At 43.8% G+C, this 21,959-nt stretch overlaps 1 protein-coding gene across 2 annotated transcripts in view; it reads left to right on the forward strand.

The window, feature by feature from the left end:
- Nucleotides 1-21,483, forward strand: part of stard13a (StAR related lipid transfer domain containing 13a) — a 109,750-nt gene extending 88,267 nt beyond the window's left edge. For both annotated transcript variants that reach the window (XM_065004942.1, XM_065004941.1), the window contains exons 13-15: nt 15,986-16,203; nt 16,811-16,987; nt 17,075-21,483. In XM_065004942.1, the coding sequence (XP_064861014.1) occupies nt 15,986-16,203; nt 16,811-16,987; nt 17,075-17,192 (513 nt within the window). In that variant the 3' untranslated portion in view covers nt 17,193-21,483. The remainder of the gene's footprint in view (nt 1-15,985; nt 16,204-16,810; nt 16,988-17,074) is intronic.
- Nucleotides 21,484-21,959: the final 476 nt, after the last annotated feature.

A 21,959-nucleotide genomic window follows, 5' to 3' on the forward strand; every position in this document is an offset into this window, starting at 1 on the left:
TACCATCACACACTCATACCATCAAACCCTCATACCATCACACACTCATACCATCATACACTCATACCATCACACACTCATACCATCAAACCCTCATACCATCACACATTCATACCATCACACACTCATACCATCACACACTCATACATCACACACTCATACTATCACACATTCATACCATCACACACTCATACCATCACACACTCATACCATCACACACTCATACCATCACATACTCATACCATCACACACTCATACCATCACACACTTATACCATCACACACTCATACCATCACACACTCATACCATACACACACTCATACCATCACACACTCATACCATCACACACTCATACCATACACACACTCATACCATCACACACTCAATCCATCAAACATTCATACCATCAAACCCTCATACCATCACACACTCATACCATCACACACTCATACCATCACACAGTCATACCATCACACACTCATACCATCACACACTCATACCATCACACACTCATACCATCAAACCCTCATACCATCACACACTCATACCATCACACACTCATACCATCACACACTCATACCATCACACACTCATACCATACACACACTCATACCATCACACACTCATACCATCGCACACACTCATACCATCACACACTTATACCATCACACACTCATACCATCACACTCATACCATCACACACTCATACCATCACACACTCATACCATCACACACTCATACCATCACACACTCATACCATCAAACCCTCATACCATCACACACTCATACCATCACACACTCATACCATCACACACTCATACCATCACACACTCATACATCACACACTCATACCATCACACATTCATACCATCACACACTCATACCATCACACACTCATACCATCAAACCCTCATCACCATCACACACTCATACCATCACACACTCATACCATCAAACCCTCATACCATCACACACTCATACCATCACACACTCATACCATCACACACTCATACCATCACACACTCATACATCACACACTCATACTATCACACATTCATACCATCACACACTCATACCATCACACACTCATACCATCAAACCCTCATACCATCACACACTCATACCATCACACACTCATACCATCACACACTCATACCATCAAACCCTCATACCATCACACACTCATACCATCACACACTCATACCATCACACACTCATACATCACACACTCATACTATCACACATTCATACCATCACACACTCATACCATCACACACTCATACCATCACACACTCATACCATCACACACTCATACCATCAAACCCTCATACCATCACACACTCATACCATCACACACTCATACCATCACACACTCATACATCACACACTCATACTATCACACATTCATACCATCACACACTCATACCATCACACACTCATACCATCAAACCCTCATACCATCACACACTCATACCATCACACACTCATACCATCAAACCTCATACCATCACACACTCATACCATCACACACTCATACCATCACACACTCATACCATCAAACCTCATACCATCACACACTCATACCATCATACACTCATACCATCACACACTCATACCATCAAACCCTCATACCATCACACAGTCATACCATCACACACTCATACCATCACACACTCATACCATCATACACTCATACCATCAAACCCTCATACCATCACACACTCATACTATCACACATTCATACCATCACACACTCATACCATCACACACTCATACCATCACACACTCATACCATCACACACTCATACCATCAAACCCTCATACCATCACACACTCATACCATCATACACTCATACCATCACACACTCATACCATCAAACCCTCATACCATCACACATTCATACCATCACACACTCATACCATCACACACTCATACATCACACACTCATACTATCACACATTCATACCATCACACACTCATACCGTCACACACTCATACCATCACACACTCATACCATCACACACTCATACCATCAAACCCTCATACCATCACACACTCATACCATCACACACTCATACCATCACACACTCATACATCACACACTCATACTATCACACATTCATACCATCACACACTCATACCATCACACACTCATACCATCACACACTCATACCATCACACACTCATACCATCACACACTCATACCATCAAACCCTCATACCATCACACACTCATACCATCACACACTCATACCATCACACACTCATACCATCACACACTCATACATCACACACTCATACTATCACACATTCATACCATCACACACTCATACCATCACACACTCATACCATCAAACCCTCATACCATCACACACTCATACCATCACACACTCATACCATCAAACCCTCATACCATCACACACTCATACCATCACACACTCATACCATCACACACTCATACCATCAAACCCTCATACCATCACACACTCATACCATCATACACTCATACCATCACACACTCATACCATCAAACCCTCATACCATCACACAGTCATACCATCACACACTCATACCATCACACACTCATACCATCATACACTCATACCATCAAACCCTCATACCATCACACACTCATACTATCACACATTCATACCATCACACACTCATACCATCACACACTCATACCATCACACACTCATACCATCACACACTCATACCATCAAACCCTCATACCATCACACACTCATACCATCATACACTCATACCATCACACACTCATACCATCAAACCCTCATACCATCACACATTCATACCATCACACACTCATACCATCACACACTCATACATCACACACTCATACTATCACACATTCATACCATCACACACTCATACCATCACACACTCATACCATCACACACTCATACCATCACATACTCATACCATCACACACTCATACCATCACACACTTATACCATCACACACTCATACCATACACACACTCATACCATACACACACTCATACCATCACACACTCATACCATCACACACTCATACCATACACACACTCATACCATCACACACTCAATCCATCAAACATTCATACCATCAAACCCTCATACCATCACACACTCATACCATCACACACTCATACCATCACACAGTCATACCATCACACACTCATACCATCACACACTCATACCATCACACACTCATACCATCAAACCCTCATACCATCACACACTCATACCATCACACACTCATACCATCACACACTCATACCATCACACACTCATACCATACACACACTCATACCATACACACACTCATACCATCGCACACACTCATACCATCACACACTTATACCATCACACACTCATACCATCACACTCATACCATCACACACTCATACCATCACACACTCATACCATCACACACTCATACCATCACACACTCATACCATCAAACCCTCATACCATCACACACTCATACCATCACACACTCATACCATCACACACTCATACCATCACACACTCATACATCACACACTCATACTATCACACATTCATACCATCACACACTCATACCATCACACACTCATACCATCAAACCCTCATACCATCACACACTCATACCATCACACACTCATACCATCAAACCTCATACCATCACACACTCATACCATCACACACTCATACCATCACACACTCATACCATCACACACTCATACATCACACACTCATACTATCACACATTCATACCATCACACACTCATACCATCACACACTCATACCATCAAACCCTCATACCATCACACACTCATACCATCACACACTCATACCATCACACACTCATACCATCAAACCCTCATACCATCACACACTCATACCATCATACACTCATACCATCACACACTCATACCATCAAACCCTCATACCATCACACACTCATACCATCACACACTCATACCATCACACACTCATACATCACACACTCATACTATCACACATTCATACCATCACACACTCATACCATCACACACTCATACCATCACACACTCATACCATCACACACTCATACCATCACACACTCATACCATCAAACCCTCATACCATCACACACTCATACCATCACACACTCATACCATCACACACTCATACATCACACACTCATACTATCACACATTCATACCATCACACACTCATACCATCACACACTCATACCATCAAACCCTCATACCATCACACACTCATACCATCACACACTCATACCATCAAACCCTCATACCATCACACACTCATACCATCACACACTCATACCATCACACACTCATACCATCAAACCCTCATACCATCACACACTCATACCATCATACACTCATACCATCACACACTCATACCATCAAACCCTCATACCATCACACAGTCATACCATCACACACTCATACCATCACACACTCATACCATCATACACTCATACCATCAAACCCTCATACCATCACACACTCATACTATCACACATTCATACCATCACACACTCATACCATCACACACTCATACCATCACACACTCATACCATCAAATACCATCAAACCCTCATACCATCACACACTCATACCATCATACACTCATACCATCACACACTCATACCATCAAACCCTCATACCATCACACATTCATACCATCACACACTCATACCATCACACACTCATACATCACACACTCATACTATCACACATTCATACCATCACACACTCATCCGTCACACACTCATACCATCACACACTCATACCATCACACACTCATACCATCACATACTCATACCATCACACACTCATACCATCACACACTCATACCATCACACACTCATACCATACACACACTCATACCATACACACACTCATACCATCACACACTCATACCATCACACACTCATACCATACACACACTCATACCATCACACACTCAATCCATCAAACATTCATACCATCAAACCCTCATACCATCACACACTCATACCATCACACACTCATACCATCACACAGTCATACCATCACACACTCATACCATCACACACTCATACCATCACACACTCATACCATCAAACCCTCATACCATCACACACTCATACCATCACACACTCATACCATCACACACTCATACCATCACACACTCATACCATACACACACTCATACCATACACACACTCATACCATCACACACTCATACCATCACACACTTATACCATCACACACTCATACCATCACACTCATACCATCACACACTCATACCATCACACACTCATACCATCACACACTCATACCATCACACACTCATACCATCAAACCCTCATACCATCACACACTCATACCATCACACACTCATACCATCACACACTCATACCATCACACACTCATACATCACACACTCATACTATCACACATTCATACCATCACACACTCATACCATCACACACTCATACCATCAAACCCTCATACCATCACACACTCATACCATCACACACTCATACCATCAAACCCTCATACCATCACACACTCATACCATCACACACTCATACCATCACACACTCATACCATCACACACTCATACATCACACACTCATACTATCACACATTCATACCATCACACACTCATACCATCACACACTCATACCATCAAACCCTCATACCATCACACACTCATACCATCACACACTCATACCATCACACACTCATACCATCAAACCCTCATACCATCACACACTCATACCATCATACACTCATACCATCACACACTCATACCATCAAACCTCATACCATCACACACTCATACCATCACACACTCATACCATCACACACTCATACATCACACACTCATACTATCACACATTCATACCATCACACACTCATACCATCACACACTCATACCATCACACACTCATACCATCACACACTCATACCATCAAACCCTCATACCATCACACACTCATACCATCACACACTCATACCATCACACACTCATACATCACACACTCATACTATCACACATTCATACCATCACACACTCATACCATCACACACTCATACCATCAAACCCTCATACCATCACACACTCATACCATCACACACTCATACCATCAAACCCTCATACCATCACACACTCATACCATCACACACTCATACCATCACACACTCATACCATCAAACCCTCATACCATCACACACTCATACCATCATACACTCATACCATCACACACTCATACCATCAAACCCTCATACCATCACACAGTCATACCATCACACACTCATACCATCACACACTCATACCATCATACACTCATACCATCAAACCCTCATACCATCACACACTCATACTATCACACATTCATACCATCACACACTCATACCATCACACACTCATACCATCACACACTCATACCATCACACACTCATACCATCAAACCCTCATACCATCACACACTCATACCATCATACACTCATACCATCACACACTCATACCATCAAACCCTCATACCATCACACATTCATACCATCACACACTCATACCATCACACACTCATACATCACACACTCATACTATCACACATTCATACCATCACACACTCATACCGTCACACACTCATACCATCACACACTCATACCATCACACACTCATACCATCACATACTCATACCATCACACACTCATACCATCACACACTTATACCATCACACACTCATACCATACACACACTCATACCATACACACACTCATACCATCACACACTCATACCATCACACACTCATACCATACACACACTCATACCATCACACACTCAATCCATCAAACATTCATACCATCAAACCCTCATACCATCACACACTCATACCATCACACACTCATACCATCACACAGTCATACCATCACACACTCATACCATCACACACTCATACCATCACACACTCATACCATCAAACCCTCATACCATCACACACTCATACCATCACACACTCATACCATCACACACTCATACCATACACACACTCATACCATCACACACTCAATCCATCAAACATTCATACCATCAAACCCTCATACCATCACACACTCATACCATCACACACTCATACCATCACACAGTCATACCATCACACACTCATACCATCACACACTCTACATCATCACACTCATACCATCAAACCCTCATACCATCACACACTCATACCATCACACACTCATACCATCACACACTCATACCATCACACACTCATACCATCACACACTCATACCATACACACACTCATACCATCGCACACTCATACCATCACACACTCATACCATCACACACTCATACCATCACACACTCAATCCATCAAACATTCATACCATCAAACCCTCATACCATCAAACCCTCATACCATCACACACTCATACCATCACACACTCATACCATCACACACTCATACCATCACACACTCATACATCACACACTCATACTATCACACGTTCATACCATCACACACTCATACCATCACACACTCATACCATCAAACCCTCATACCATCACACACTCATACCATCACACACTCATACCATCAAACCCTCATACCATCACACACTCATACCATCACACACTCATACCATCACACACTCATACCATCACACACTCATACATCACACACTCATACTATCACACATTCATACCATCACACACTCATACCATCACACACTCATACCATCAAACCCTCATACCATCACACACTCATACCATCACACACTCATACCATCACACACTCATACCATCAAACCCTCATACCATCACACACTCATACCATCATACACTCATACCATCACACACTCATACCATCAAACCCTCATACCATCACACACTCATACCATCACACACTCATACCATCACACACTCATACATCACACACTCATACTATCACACATTCATACCATCACACACTCATACCATCACACACTCATACCATCACACACTCATACCATCACACACTCATACCATCACACACTCATACCATCAAACCCTCATACCATCACACACTCATACCATCACACACTCATACCATCACACACTCATACATCACACACTCATACTATCACACATTCATACCATCACACACTCATACCATCACACACTCATACCATCAAACCCTCATACCATCACACACTCATACCATCACACACTCATACCATCAAACCCTCATACCATCACACACTCATACCATCACACACTCATACCATCACACACTCATACCATCAAACCCTCATACCATCACACACTCATACCATCATACACTCATACCATCACACACTCATACCATCAAACCCTCATACCATCACACAGTCATACCATCACACACTCATACCATCACACACTCATACCATCATACACTCATACCATCAAACCCTCATACCATCACACACTCATACTATCACACATTCATACCATCACACACTCATACCATCACACACTCATACCATCACACACTCATACCATCACACACTCATACCATCAAACCCTCATACCATCACACACTCATACCATCATACACTCATACCATCACACACTCATACCATCAAACCTCATACCATCACACATTCATACCATCACACACTCATACCATCACACACTCATACATCACACACTCATACTATCACACATTCATACCATCACACACTCATACCATCACACACTCATACCATCACACACTCATACCATCACACACTCATACCATCACATACTCATACCATCACACACTCATACCATCACACACTTATACCATCACACACTCATACCATACACACACTCATACCATACACACACTCATACCATCACACACTCATACCATCACACACTCATACCATACACACACTCATACCATCACACACTCAATCCATCAAACATTCATACCATCAAACCCTCATACCATCACACACTCATACCATCACACACTCATACCATCACACAGTCATACCATCACACACTCATACCATCACACACTCATACCATCACACACTCATACCATCAAACCCTCATACCATCACACACTCATACCATCACACACTCATACCATCACACACTCATACCATCACACACTCATACCATACACACACTCATACCATACACACACTCATACCATCGCACACACTCATACCATCACACACTTATACCATCACACACTCATACCATCACACTCATACCATCACACACTCATACCATCACACACTCATACCATCACACACTCATACCATCACACACTCATACCATCACACACTCATACCATCACACAATCATACCATCAAACCCTCATACCATCACACACTCATACCATCATACACTCATACCATCACACACTCATACCATCAAACCCTCATACCATCACACACTCATACCATCACACACTCATACCATCACACACTCATACCATCACACACTCATACATCACACACTCATACTATCACACATTCATACCATCACACACTCATACCATCACACACTCATACCATCAAACCCTCATACCATCACACACTCATACCATCACACACTCATACCATCAAACCTCATACCATCACACACTCATACCATCACACACTCATACCATCACACACTCATACCATCAAACCCTCATACCATCACACACTCATACCATCATACACTCATACCATCACACACTCATACCATCAAACCCTCATACCATCACACAGTCATACCATCACACACTCATACCATCACACACTCATACCATCATACACTCATACCATCAAACCTCATACCATCACACACTCATACTATCACACATTCATACCATCACACACTCATACCATCACACACTCATACCATCACACACTCATACCATCACACACTCATACCATCAAACCCTCATACCATCACACACTCATACCATCATACACTCATACCATCACACACTCATACCATCAAACCCTCATACCATCACACATTCATACCATCACACACTCATACCATCACACACTCATACATCACACACTCATACTATCACACATTCATACCATCACACACTCATACCATCACACACTCATACCATCACACACTCATACCATCACACACTCATACCATCACATACTCATACCATCACACACTCATACCATCACACACTTATACCATCACACACTCATACCATACACACACTCATACCATACACACACTCATACCATCACACACTCATACCATCACACACTCATACCATACACACACTCATACCATCACACACTCAATCCATCAAACATTCATACCATCAAACCCTCATACCATCACACACTCATACCATCACACACTCATACCATCACACAGTCATACCATCACACACTCATACCATCACACACTCATACCATCACACACTCATACCATCAAACCCTCATACCATCACACACTCATACCATCACACACTCATACCATCACACACTCATACCATCACACACTCATACCATACACACACTCATACCATACACACACTCATACCATCGCACACACTCATACCATCACACACTTATACCATCACACACTCATACCATCACACTCATACCATCACACACTCATACCATCACACACTCATACCATCACACACTCATACCATCACACACTCATACCATCACACACTCATACCATCACACACTCATACCATCAAACCCTCATACCATCACACACTCATACATCACACACTCATACCATCACACACTCATACCATCACACACTCATACATCACACACTCATACTATCACACATTCATACCATCACACACTCATACCATCACACACTCATACCATCAAACCCTCATACCATCACACACTCATACCATCACACACTCATACCATCACACACTCATACCATCAAACCCTCATACCATCACACACTCATACCATCATACACTCATACCATCATACACTCATACCATCACACACTCATACCATCATACACTCATACCATCACACACTCATACCATCGCACACACTCATACCATCACACACTTATACCATCACACACTCATACCATCACACTCATACCATCACACACTCATACCATCACACACTCATACCATCACACACTCATACCATCACACAATCATACCATCAAACCCTCATACCATCACACACTCATACCATCACACACTCATACATCACACACTCATACTATCACACATTCATACCATCACACACTCATACCATCACACACTCATACCATCAAACCCTCATACCATCACACACTCATACCATCACACACTCATACCATCAAACCCTCATACCATCACACACTCATACCATCACACACTCATACCATCACACACTCATACCATCAAACCCTCATACCATCACACACTCATACCATCATACACTCATACCATCACACACTCATACCATCAAACCCTCATACCATCACACAGTCATACCATCACACACTCATACCATCACACACTCATACCATCATACACTCATACCATCAAACCCTCATACCATCACACACTCATACTATCACACATTCATACCATCACACACTCATACCATCACACACTCATACCATCACACACTCATACCATCACACACTCATACCATCAAACCCTCATACCATCACACACTCATACCATCATACACTCATACCATCACACACTCATACCATCAAACCCTCATACCATCACACATTCATACCATCACACACTCATACCATCACACACTCATACATCACACACTCATACTATCACACATTCATACCATCACACACTCATACCATCACACACTCATACCATCACACACTCATACCATCACATACTCATACCATCACACACTCATACCATCACACACTTATACCATCACACACTCATACCATACACACACTCATACCATACACACACTCATACCATCACACACTCATACCATCACACACTCATACCATACACACACTCATACCATCACACACTCAATCCATCAAACATTCATACCATCAAACCCTCATACCATCACACACTCATACCATCACACACTCATACCATCACACAGTCATACCATCACACACTCATACCATCACACACTCATACCATCACACACTCATACCATCAAACCCTCATACCATCACACACTCATACCATCACACACTCATACCATCACACACTCATACCATCACACACTCATACCATACACACACTCATACCATACACACACTCATACCATCGCACACACTCATACCATCACACACTTATACCATCACACACTCATACCATCACACTCATACCATCACACACTCATACCATCACACACTCATACCATCACACACTCATACCATCACACACTCATACCATCACACAATCATACCATCAAACCCTCATACCATCACACACTCATACCATCATACACTCATACCATCACACACTCATACCATCAAACCCTCATACCATCACACACTCATACCATCACACACTCATACCATCACACACTCATACAATCACACACTCATACATCACACACTCATACTATCACACATTCATACCATCACACACTCATACCATCACACACTCATACCATCAAACCCTCATACCATCACACACTCATACCATCACACACTCATACCATCACACACTCATACCATCAAACCCTCATACCATCACACACTCATACCATCATACACTCATACCATCACACACTCATACCATCAAACCCTCATACCATCACACACTCATACCATCACACACTCATACCATCACACACTCATACATCACACACTCATACTATCACACATTCATACCATCACACACTCATACCATCACACACTCATACCATCACACACTCATACCATCAAAACCCTCATACCATCACACACTCATACCATCACACACTCATACCATACACACACTCATACCATACACACACTTATACCATCACACACTCATACAATCTCACACATTCATACCATCACACACTCATACCACACAGTCATACCATCACACACTCATACCATCACACACTCATACCATCACATACTCATACCATCACACACTCATACCATACACACACTCATACCATACACACACTCATACCATCACACTCATACCATCGCACACACTCATACCATCACACACTTATACCATCACACACTCATACCATCACACTCATACCATCACACACTCATACCATCACACACTCATACCATCACACACTCATACCATCAAACCCTCATACCATCACACACTCATACCATCACACACTCATACCATCACACAATCATACCATCAAACCCTCATACCATCACACACTCATACCATCACACACTCATACCATCACACACTCATACCATCAAACCCTCATACCATCACACACTCATACCATCACACACTCATACCATCACACACTCATACATCACACACTCATACTATCACACATTCATACCATCACACACTCATACCATCACACACTCATACCATCAAACCCTCATACCATCACACACTCATACCATCACACACTCATACCATCACACAGTCATACCATCACACACTCATACCATCACACACTCATACCATCACACACTCATACCATCAAACCCTCATACCATCACACACTCATACCATCACACACTCATACCATCACACACTCATACCATCACACACTCATACCATACACACACTCATACCATACACACACTCATACCATCGCACACACTCATACCATCACACACTTATACCATCACACACTCATACCATCACACTCATACCATCACACACTCATACCATCACACACTCATACCATCACACACTCATACCATCACACACTCATACCATCACACAATCATACCATCAAACCCTCATACCATCACACACTCATACCATCATACACTCATACCATCACACACTCATACCATCAAACCCTCATACCATCACACACTCATACCATCACACACTCATACCATCACACACTCATACAATCACACACTCATACATCACACACTCATACTATCACACATTCATACCATCACACACTCATACCATCACACACTCATACCATCAAACCCTCATACCATCACACACTCATACCATCACACACTCATACCATCACACACTCATACCATCAAACCCTCATACCATCACACACTCATACCATCATACACTCATACCATCACACACTCATACCATCAAACCCTCATACCATCACACACTCATACCATCACACACTCATACCATCACACACTCATACATCACACACTCATACTATCACACATTCATACCATCACACACTCATACCATCACACACTCATACCATCACACACTCATACCATCAAAACCCTAATACCATCACACACTCATACCATCACACACTCATACCATACACACACTCATACCATACACACACTTATACCATCACACACTCATACAATCTCACACATTCATACCATCACACACTCATACCACACAGTCATACCATCACACACTCATACCATCACACACTCATACCATCACATACTCATACCATCACACACTCATACCATACACACACTCATACCATACACACACTCATACCATCACACTCATACCATCGCACACACTCATACCATCACACACTTATACCATCACACACTCATACCATCACACTCATACCATCACACACTCATACCATCACACACTCATACCATCACACACTCATACCATCAAACCCTCATACCATCACACACTCATACCATCACACACTCATACCATCACACAATCATACCATCAAACCCTCATACCATCACACACTCATACCATCACACACTCATACCATCACACACTCATACCATCAAACCCTCATACCATCACACACTCATACCATCACACACTCATACCATCACACACTCATACTATCACACATTCATACCATCAAACCCTCATACCATCACACACTCATACCATCAAACCCTCATACCATCACACACTCATACCATCACACACTCATACCATCAAACCCTCATACCATCACACACTCATACCATCACACACTCATACCATCACACACTCATACCATCAAACTCTCATACCATCACACACTCATACCATCATACACTCATACCATCACACACTCATACCATCAAACCCTCATACCATCACACATTCATACCATCACACACTCATACCATCACACACTCATACCATCACACACTCATACCATCACACACTCATACCATCACACACTCAATCCATCAAACACTCATACCATCAAACCCTCATACCATCACACACTCATACCATCACACACTCATACCATCACACACTCATACCATCAAACCCTCATACCATCACACACTCATACCATCACACACTCATACCATCACACTCATACCATCACACACTCATACCATACACACACTCGTACCATCACACACTAATACCATCGCACACACTCATACCATCACACACTCATACCATCACACACTCATACCATCACACTCATACCATCACACACTCATACCATCACACACCGCAGACATATTAGAATGAAGCACTAAGGCCCGAGGGGGTGTGGTAATATGGCCAATATACCAAAGCTAAGAGCTGTTCTTAGATAAGACACAACGCTGAGTGCCTGGATACAGCCCTTAGCCGTGGTATCTTGGCCATATACCACAAACCTCCAAGGTGCCTTATTGTTATTATAAACTGGTTACCAACGTAATTAGAGCAGCAAAAACTAATTATGTTATACCTGTGGTATACGGTCTGATATATCACGGCTGTCAGCCAATCAGCATTCAGGGTTCAAACCACCCGGTTTATAATGTGTGTGTGTGTGTGTGTATGTGCATGGTTGTGTGTGTGTGTGTGTGTGTGTGTGTGTGTGTATGTATGTATGTATGTATGTATGTGTGTGTGTGTGTGTGTGTGTGTGTGTGTGTGTGTGTGTGCGTGCGTGCGTGTGTGTGTATGTGTGTATGTGTATGTGTATGTGTGTGTGTGTGTGTCACTCCCTCTACTCTAGGTGGGTGATGGTAACCCTCTGCGGAGGTGGCGTGTGTGTGTGGAAGTGTGTGCGAAGCCCAGTGAGGTGTTGGAGAGGCTGCTGCGGGAGCGCCCCCTTTGGCAGACAGACGTACTGCAGGAGAAGGTTCTGGTTACCCTGGGCAGACAGACAGACATCTACCAGTACAGCTTGCAGAGCATGGCCCCACACCCCAACACTGACTACGTAGTACTGAGGTCAGTAAACCAAATCACTTTGATCAGACATGGCTCTTCTTCTTTTCACCTCAATCACTCTGTTTCTCTCTCTGACTGTCTGATGTTTTCTCTGACTCCCTATCACACTCACTCTCTCTCTCTCTCTCTCTCTGTTTCTCTCTCTGACTGTCTGATGTTTTCTCTGACTCCCTATCACACTCACTCTCTCTCTGTTTCTCTCTCTGACTGTCTGATGTTTTCTCTGACTCCCTATCACACTCACTCTCTCTCTGTCTCTCTCTGACTGTCTGATGTTTTCTCTGACTCCCTATCACACTCACTCTCTCTCTGTTTCTCTCTGTTTCTCTCTGTTTCTCTCTCTCTCTCTCTCTCTCTCTCTCTCTCTCTCTGACTGTCTGATGTTTTCTTTGACTCCCTATCACTCTCACTCTCTCTCTGTTTCTCTGTTTCTCTCTCTCTCTTTCTCTTTGTTTCTCTCTCTCTCTCTCTCTGTTTCTCTCTCTCTCTCTCTCTTTGTTTCTCTCTCTCTCTCTCTGTTTCTCTCTCTCTCTCTCTGCTTCTACCCTCCCTCTCTCACACTCTCTCTCTCTCTCTCTCTCTATCTCTCTCTCTGTCTCTCTCTCAGGTCGTGGCGTAGCAGCATTTCTAAGGGTTGCTGTGTGTTGGTGTGTGTATCAGTGGACTATGAGGACAGTCCAGCCATGGTATCAGTCAGAGGAGTGATTCTAGAATCACAGTACCTTCTAGAACCCCACGGAACCGGGAAGTCCCGACTCACACACATCTGCAGAGTCGATCTGAAGTAAGGCTGTGTGTGTCCTTGTGTATGTGTGTAGTAACAGTCTGTTCTACTATTCATAGTCATACCGTATGTTGTTGCTGTGTCCAGGGGCAGGTCTCCAGAGTGGTACAACAAGGTGTTTGGTCACCTGTGTGTCTCTGAGGCCCAGAGGATCCGTTCCTCCTTCCTCCCTCCAGAACCCCCAGGCACCGAGACCAAGATCTGAACCCCAGGACCAGGGCATGAGGCTGGGCTACACCGCCAGGGAGCACGGCCCCAAGGACCAGAAGACCAGAGAGAAGTTGCTGTAAAAAAAACGCAGGAGAACAGGACGGCTAGAACCGTGGACCTTCGAAGCTTGGACCTAGATTCATGGACCTAGAAACTTGAACAAAAGGGCTAGTTCCATGGACCTAGAACCAGGGAACCTAGAACCAGGGAACCGGGGAAGCAGGAGAGGAAGACTAGTTTGACCTATAACTAGGAACCAGGGTTCTGGATGCAGCGACCTAGAACCAGGGAACAACGACTGGTGATATAAAATGTAGAACCAGGAAATATGGAACAATCTATCAGGGATTCTTAAACTATTTCAGAAATTGACTGTCCACCCATGACCCAAATCGTCCTCCAACGACCCAAGTTATGAAGAAATAGTGTGTGATGATAGATGTATTCTTATAACTCACGACCCAACTCTCACATGCCCAGGGACCCACTTTGGGTACCGACCCATAGTTTAAGAAACCCTTTTCTAAACATTGGAACCAGAGATTTGGAACAATCTAATGTAGAACCAGTGACACTGAACAATATTGAACTTGGAACAAGGGATACGGAACGATCTAGAACTTTTAACCAGTGACACTGAATAATCTAGAATTCAGAACCAGGAATATGGAATGTTCTAGATTGAACTTGAAGACACATCTGGGCCCAGATTCACAAAACATTTCTTACGCAAAAAAAATTAAGAAGCTGCTTAAGAAAAAAAATAAGAAGTTCATAAGATTCCTCCACAATATTTTAAGATTTAATACTTCTCTTACGAACTCCTCAAATATCTTCATACAAAACTTCTTAAAATGTGTGTTGCTAGGCAACCGGTTTAGCTAGCTATCTAGCTAACAACGGTAATCATGTTAGCATATTTCCTACTGAGATTATTGTTCTTCAACATGTTCTTTGGTTTAATATAATCAGTACTGAAACTTTCAGATGAAGTTTGTGAGTGAATTAAACAGGTTCAATTGCTTTCATGAGATGTTTCTCTCACTGCCCAGAGTTTAAGACGAGGGTTTAGCCATCTTGGAATTAAGAACATTTCCTAAAACATCCCAAAACTGTATTTTCAAGAGTCTAATTTCTTCTTAACTTAAAAAAATTACCCATAACATTTCTAATAAACCTTTTGAGAAATATAAACTTTGCTTAACTTTCTTCATAAGTTTACAGTTAAGGGGGAAAAATGGCAGTTGAAAGGTCATTTCTTCTTAAAGAAGGTTTTGTGAATCTGGGTCCCTGGTTCGTAAAGCTTTATCTCTGCTCTCAGCATCACTGTCAGTTTAAACTACTACTATTATTATTATTATTATTATTAGTTCATTCATCTTTATTGTCTGCGTTAATTATATTATTATTGTATTATTGTTATTTTAATATTATGACCTCATCGTTGTTGTTGTATAATTGTTGCTTTTCAAAATATTTTTTATCCTGTTATACAATGTCTAGGACATTTATCCATTTCACTGCTTCTGGGAAGCGTGTGCGTGTGTGTGCATGTGTGTGTGCGTGCGTGTGTGCGTGTGTGTGTGTGCGTGTGCGTGTGTGCGTGTGTGTGCGTGTGCGTGCGTGTGTGCGTGTGTGTGTGTGTGTGTGTGTGTGTGCGTGCGTGTGTGTGTGTGCGTGTGCGCGTGTGCGTGCGTGTGTGTGTGTGTGTGTGTGCGTGTGCTAGTCTGTACACACAGTGTAAATAAGTGATGCTCTCTGTACCAGCAGATGAAAATATATCTCATTGCCCATCGGGACTTTATCATATTGATATGCTGATGTTATGGTCATTTCACATGTCCTAAAGCAATACTGTAACTATCTAATGTATTATAATATAACTGCCACGCCGTTACCGTGAGGATACTAAGCTGTTGTATAATGCTATACTGTATTGCCATAGCAGTGCCATCGCCATGACGATACCATGGTGTTAGGTTGCTGTAGGGTTGACTTGGTGTTGCTATAGGATCACCATGGTAATTGCCACGGCGTTACTATGGTGCCGCTAAACCGTAACGTTGCTATGGTGTTGCTACAGTACCGCCATGCTCTGTGAGTGCTGTTTGCGTGGGAACAGTGTACTTGATTCTGACGTGAGCCGTAGGGGATTATGGGTAAATGTGAGGAGATAGCTGAGGAGATTAGAGGAGGACAGAGTGGCTGACACCAGACTTTAACTTAATCTGTTCCCAGACCTGTTTATGATTTCAGAGGACAACAGGGTGGCTGACACCAGGCTTTAACCTAGTCTGGTCCCAGGCCTGTTTATGATTTCAGAGGACAACAGGGTGGCTGACACCAGGCTTTAACCTAGTCTGGTCCCAGGCCTGTTTATGCTGATAGAGGACAACAGGGTGGCTGACACCAGGCTTTAACCTAGTCTGGTCCCAGGCCTGTTTATGCTGATAGAGGACAACAGGGTGGCTGACACCAGGCTTTAACCTAGTCTGGTCCCAGGCCTGTTTATGCTGACAGAGGACAACAGGGTGGCTGACACCAGGCTTTAACCTAGTCTGGTCCCAGGCCTGTTTATGCTGTTAGAGGACAACAGGGTGGCTGACACCAGGCTTTAACTTAGTCTGGTCCCAGGCCTGTTTATGCTGATAGAGGACAACAGGGTGGCTGACACCAGGCTTTAACCTAGTCTGGTCCCAGGCCTGTTTATGCTGACAGAGGACAACAGGGTGGCTGACACCAGGCTTTAACTTAGTCTGGTCCCAGGCCTGTTTATGCTGATAGAGGACAACAGGGTGGCTGACACCAGGCTTTAACTTAGTCTGGTCCCAGGCCTGTTTATGCTGATAGAGGACAACAGGGTTGCTGACACCAGGCTTTAACCTAGTCTGGTCCCAGGCCTGTTTATGCTGATAGAGGACAACAGGGTGGCTGACACCAGGCTTTAACTTAGTCTGGTCCCAGGCCTGTTTATGCTGATAGAGGACAACAGGGTGGCTGACACCAGGCTTTAACCTAGTCTGGTCCCAGGCCTGTTTATGCTGATAGAGGACAACAGGGTGGCTGACACCAGGCTTTAACTTAGTCTGGTCCCAGGCCTGTTTATGCTGATAGAGGACAACAGGGTGGCTGACACCAGGCTTTAACTTAGTCTGGTCCCAGGCCTGTTTATGCTGATAGAGGACAACAGGGTGGCTGACACCAGGCTTTAACCTAGTCTGGTCCCAGGCCTGTTTATGCTGTCATGACAACTCCTTGTTGCCATTGTCCTCTGCCAGGTGGCTTCATTCCTAGACAACATGCAGTCCTCAACCAGTCAATGCAGACAGAATCATAGCGCTATCTGATGTAAGATAATGCCTTGTCGGAGACGGCACAACCTTTTCTGGAACCAGGCTAAGGTCAATGACAACAGGACCAGACCTGGAACCAGGCTAAGGTCAATGACAACAGGACCAGACCTGGAACCAGGCTAAGGTCAATGACAACAGGACCAGACCTGGAACCAGGCTAAGGTCAATGACAACAGGACCAGACCTGGAACCAGGCTAAGGTCAATGACAACAGGACCAGACCTGGAACCAGGCTAAGGTCAATGACAACACGACCAGACCTGGAACCAGGCTAAGGTCAATGACAACAGGACCAGACCTGGAACCAGGCTAAGGTCAATGACAACAGGACCAGACCTGGAACCAGGCTAAGGTCAATGACAACAGGACCAGACCTGGAACCAGGCTAAGGTCAATGACAACAGGACCAGACCTGGAACCAGGCTAAGGTCAATGACAACAGGACCAGACCTGGAACCAGGCTAAGGTCAATGACAACAGGACCAGACCTGGAACCAGGCTAAGGTCAATGACAACAGGACCAGACCTGGAACCAGGCTAAGGTCAATGACAACAGGACCAGACCTGGAGGTCAATGACAACAGGACCAGACCTGGAACCAGGCTAAGGTCAATGACAACAGGACCAGACCTGGAACCAGGCTAAGGTCAATGACAACAGGACCAGACCTGGAACCAGGCTAAGGTCAATGACAACAGGACCAGACCTGGAACCAGGCTAAGGTCAATGACAACAGGACCAGACCTGGAACCAGGCTAAGGTCAATGACAACAGGACCAGACCTGGAACCAGGCTAAGGTCAATGACAACAGGACCAGACCTGGAACCAGGCTAAGGTCAATGACAACAGGACCAGACCTGGAACCAGGCTAAGGTCAATGACAACAGGACCAGACCTGGAACCAGGCTAAGGTCAATGACAACAGGACCAGACCTGGAACCAGGCTAAGGTCAATGACAACAGGACCAGACCTGGAGGTCAATGACAACAGGACCAGACCTGGAACCAGGCTAAGGTCAATGACAACAGGACCAGACCTGGAACCAGGCTAAGGTCAATGACAACAGGACCAGACCTGGAACCAGGCTAAGGTCAATGACAACAGGACCAGACCTGGAACCAGGCTAAGGTCAATGACAACAGGACCAGACCTGGAACCAGGCTAAGGTCAATGACAACAGGACCAGACCTGGAACCAGGCTAAGGTCAATGACAACAGGACCAGACCTGGAACCAGGCTAAGGTCAATGACAACAGGACCAGACCTGGAACCAGGCTAAGGTCAATGACAACACGACCAGACCTGGAACCAGGCTAAGGTCAATGACAACAGGACCAGATCTGGTACCAGGATAAGGTCAATGACAACAGGACCAGTTCTGGTACCAGGTTTATGTCAACAGGGCCA

Source organism: Oncorhynchus nerka, linkage group LG19 (assembly GCF_034236695.1).
Source record: "Oncorhynchus nerka isolate Pitt River linkage group LG19, Oner_Uvic_2.0, whole genome shotgun sequence".
Taxonomy (NCBI): Eukaryota; Metazoa; Chordata; class Actinopteri; order Salmoniformes; family Salmonidae; genus Oncorhynchus; species Oncorhynchus nerka.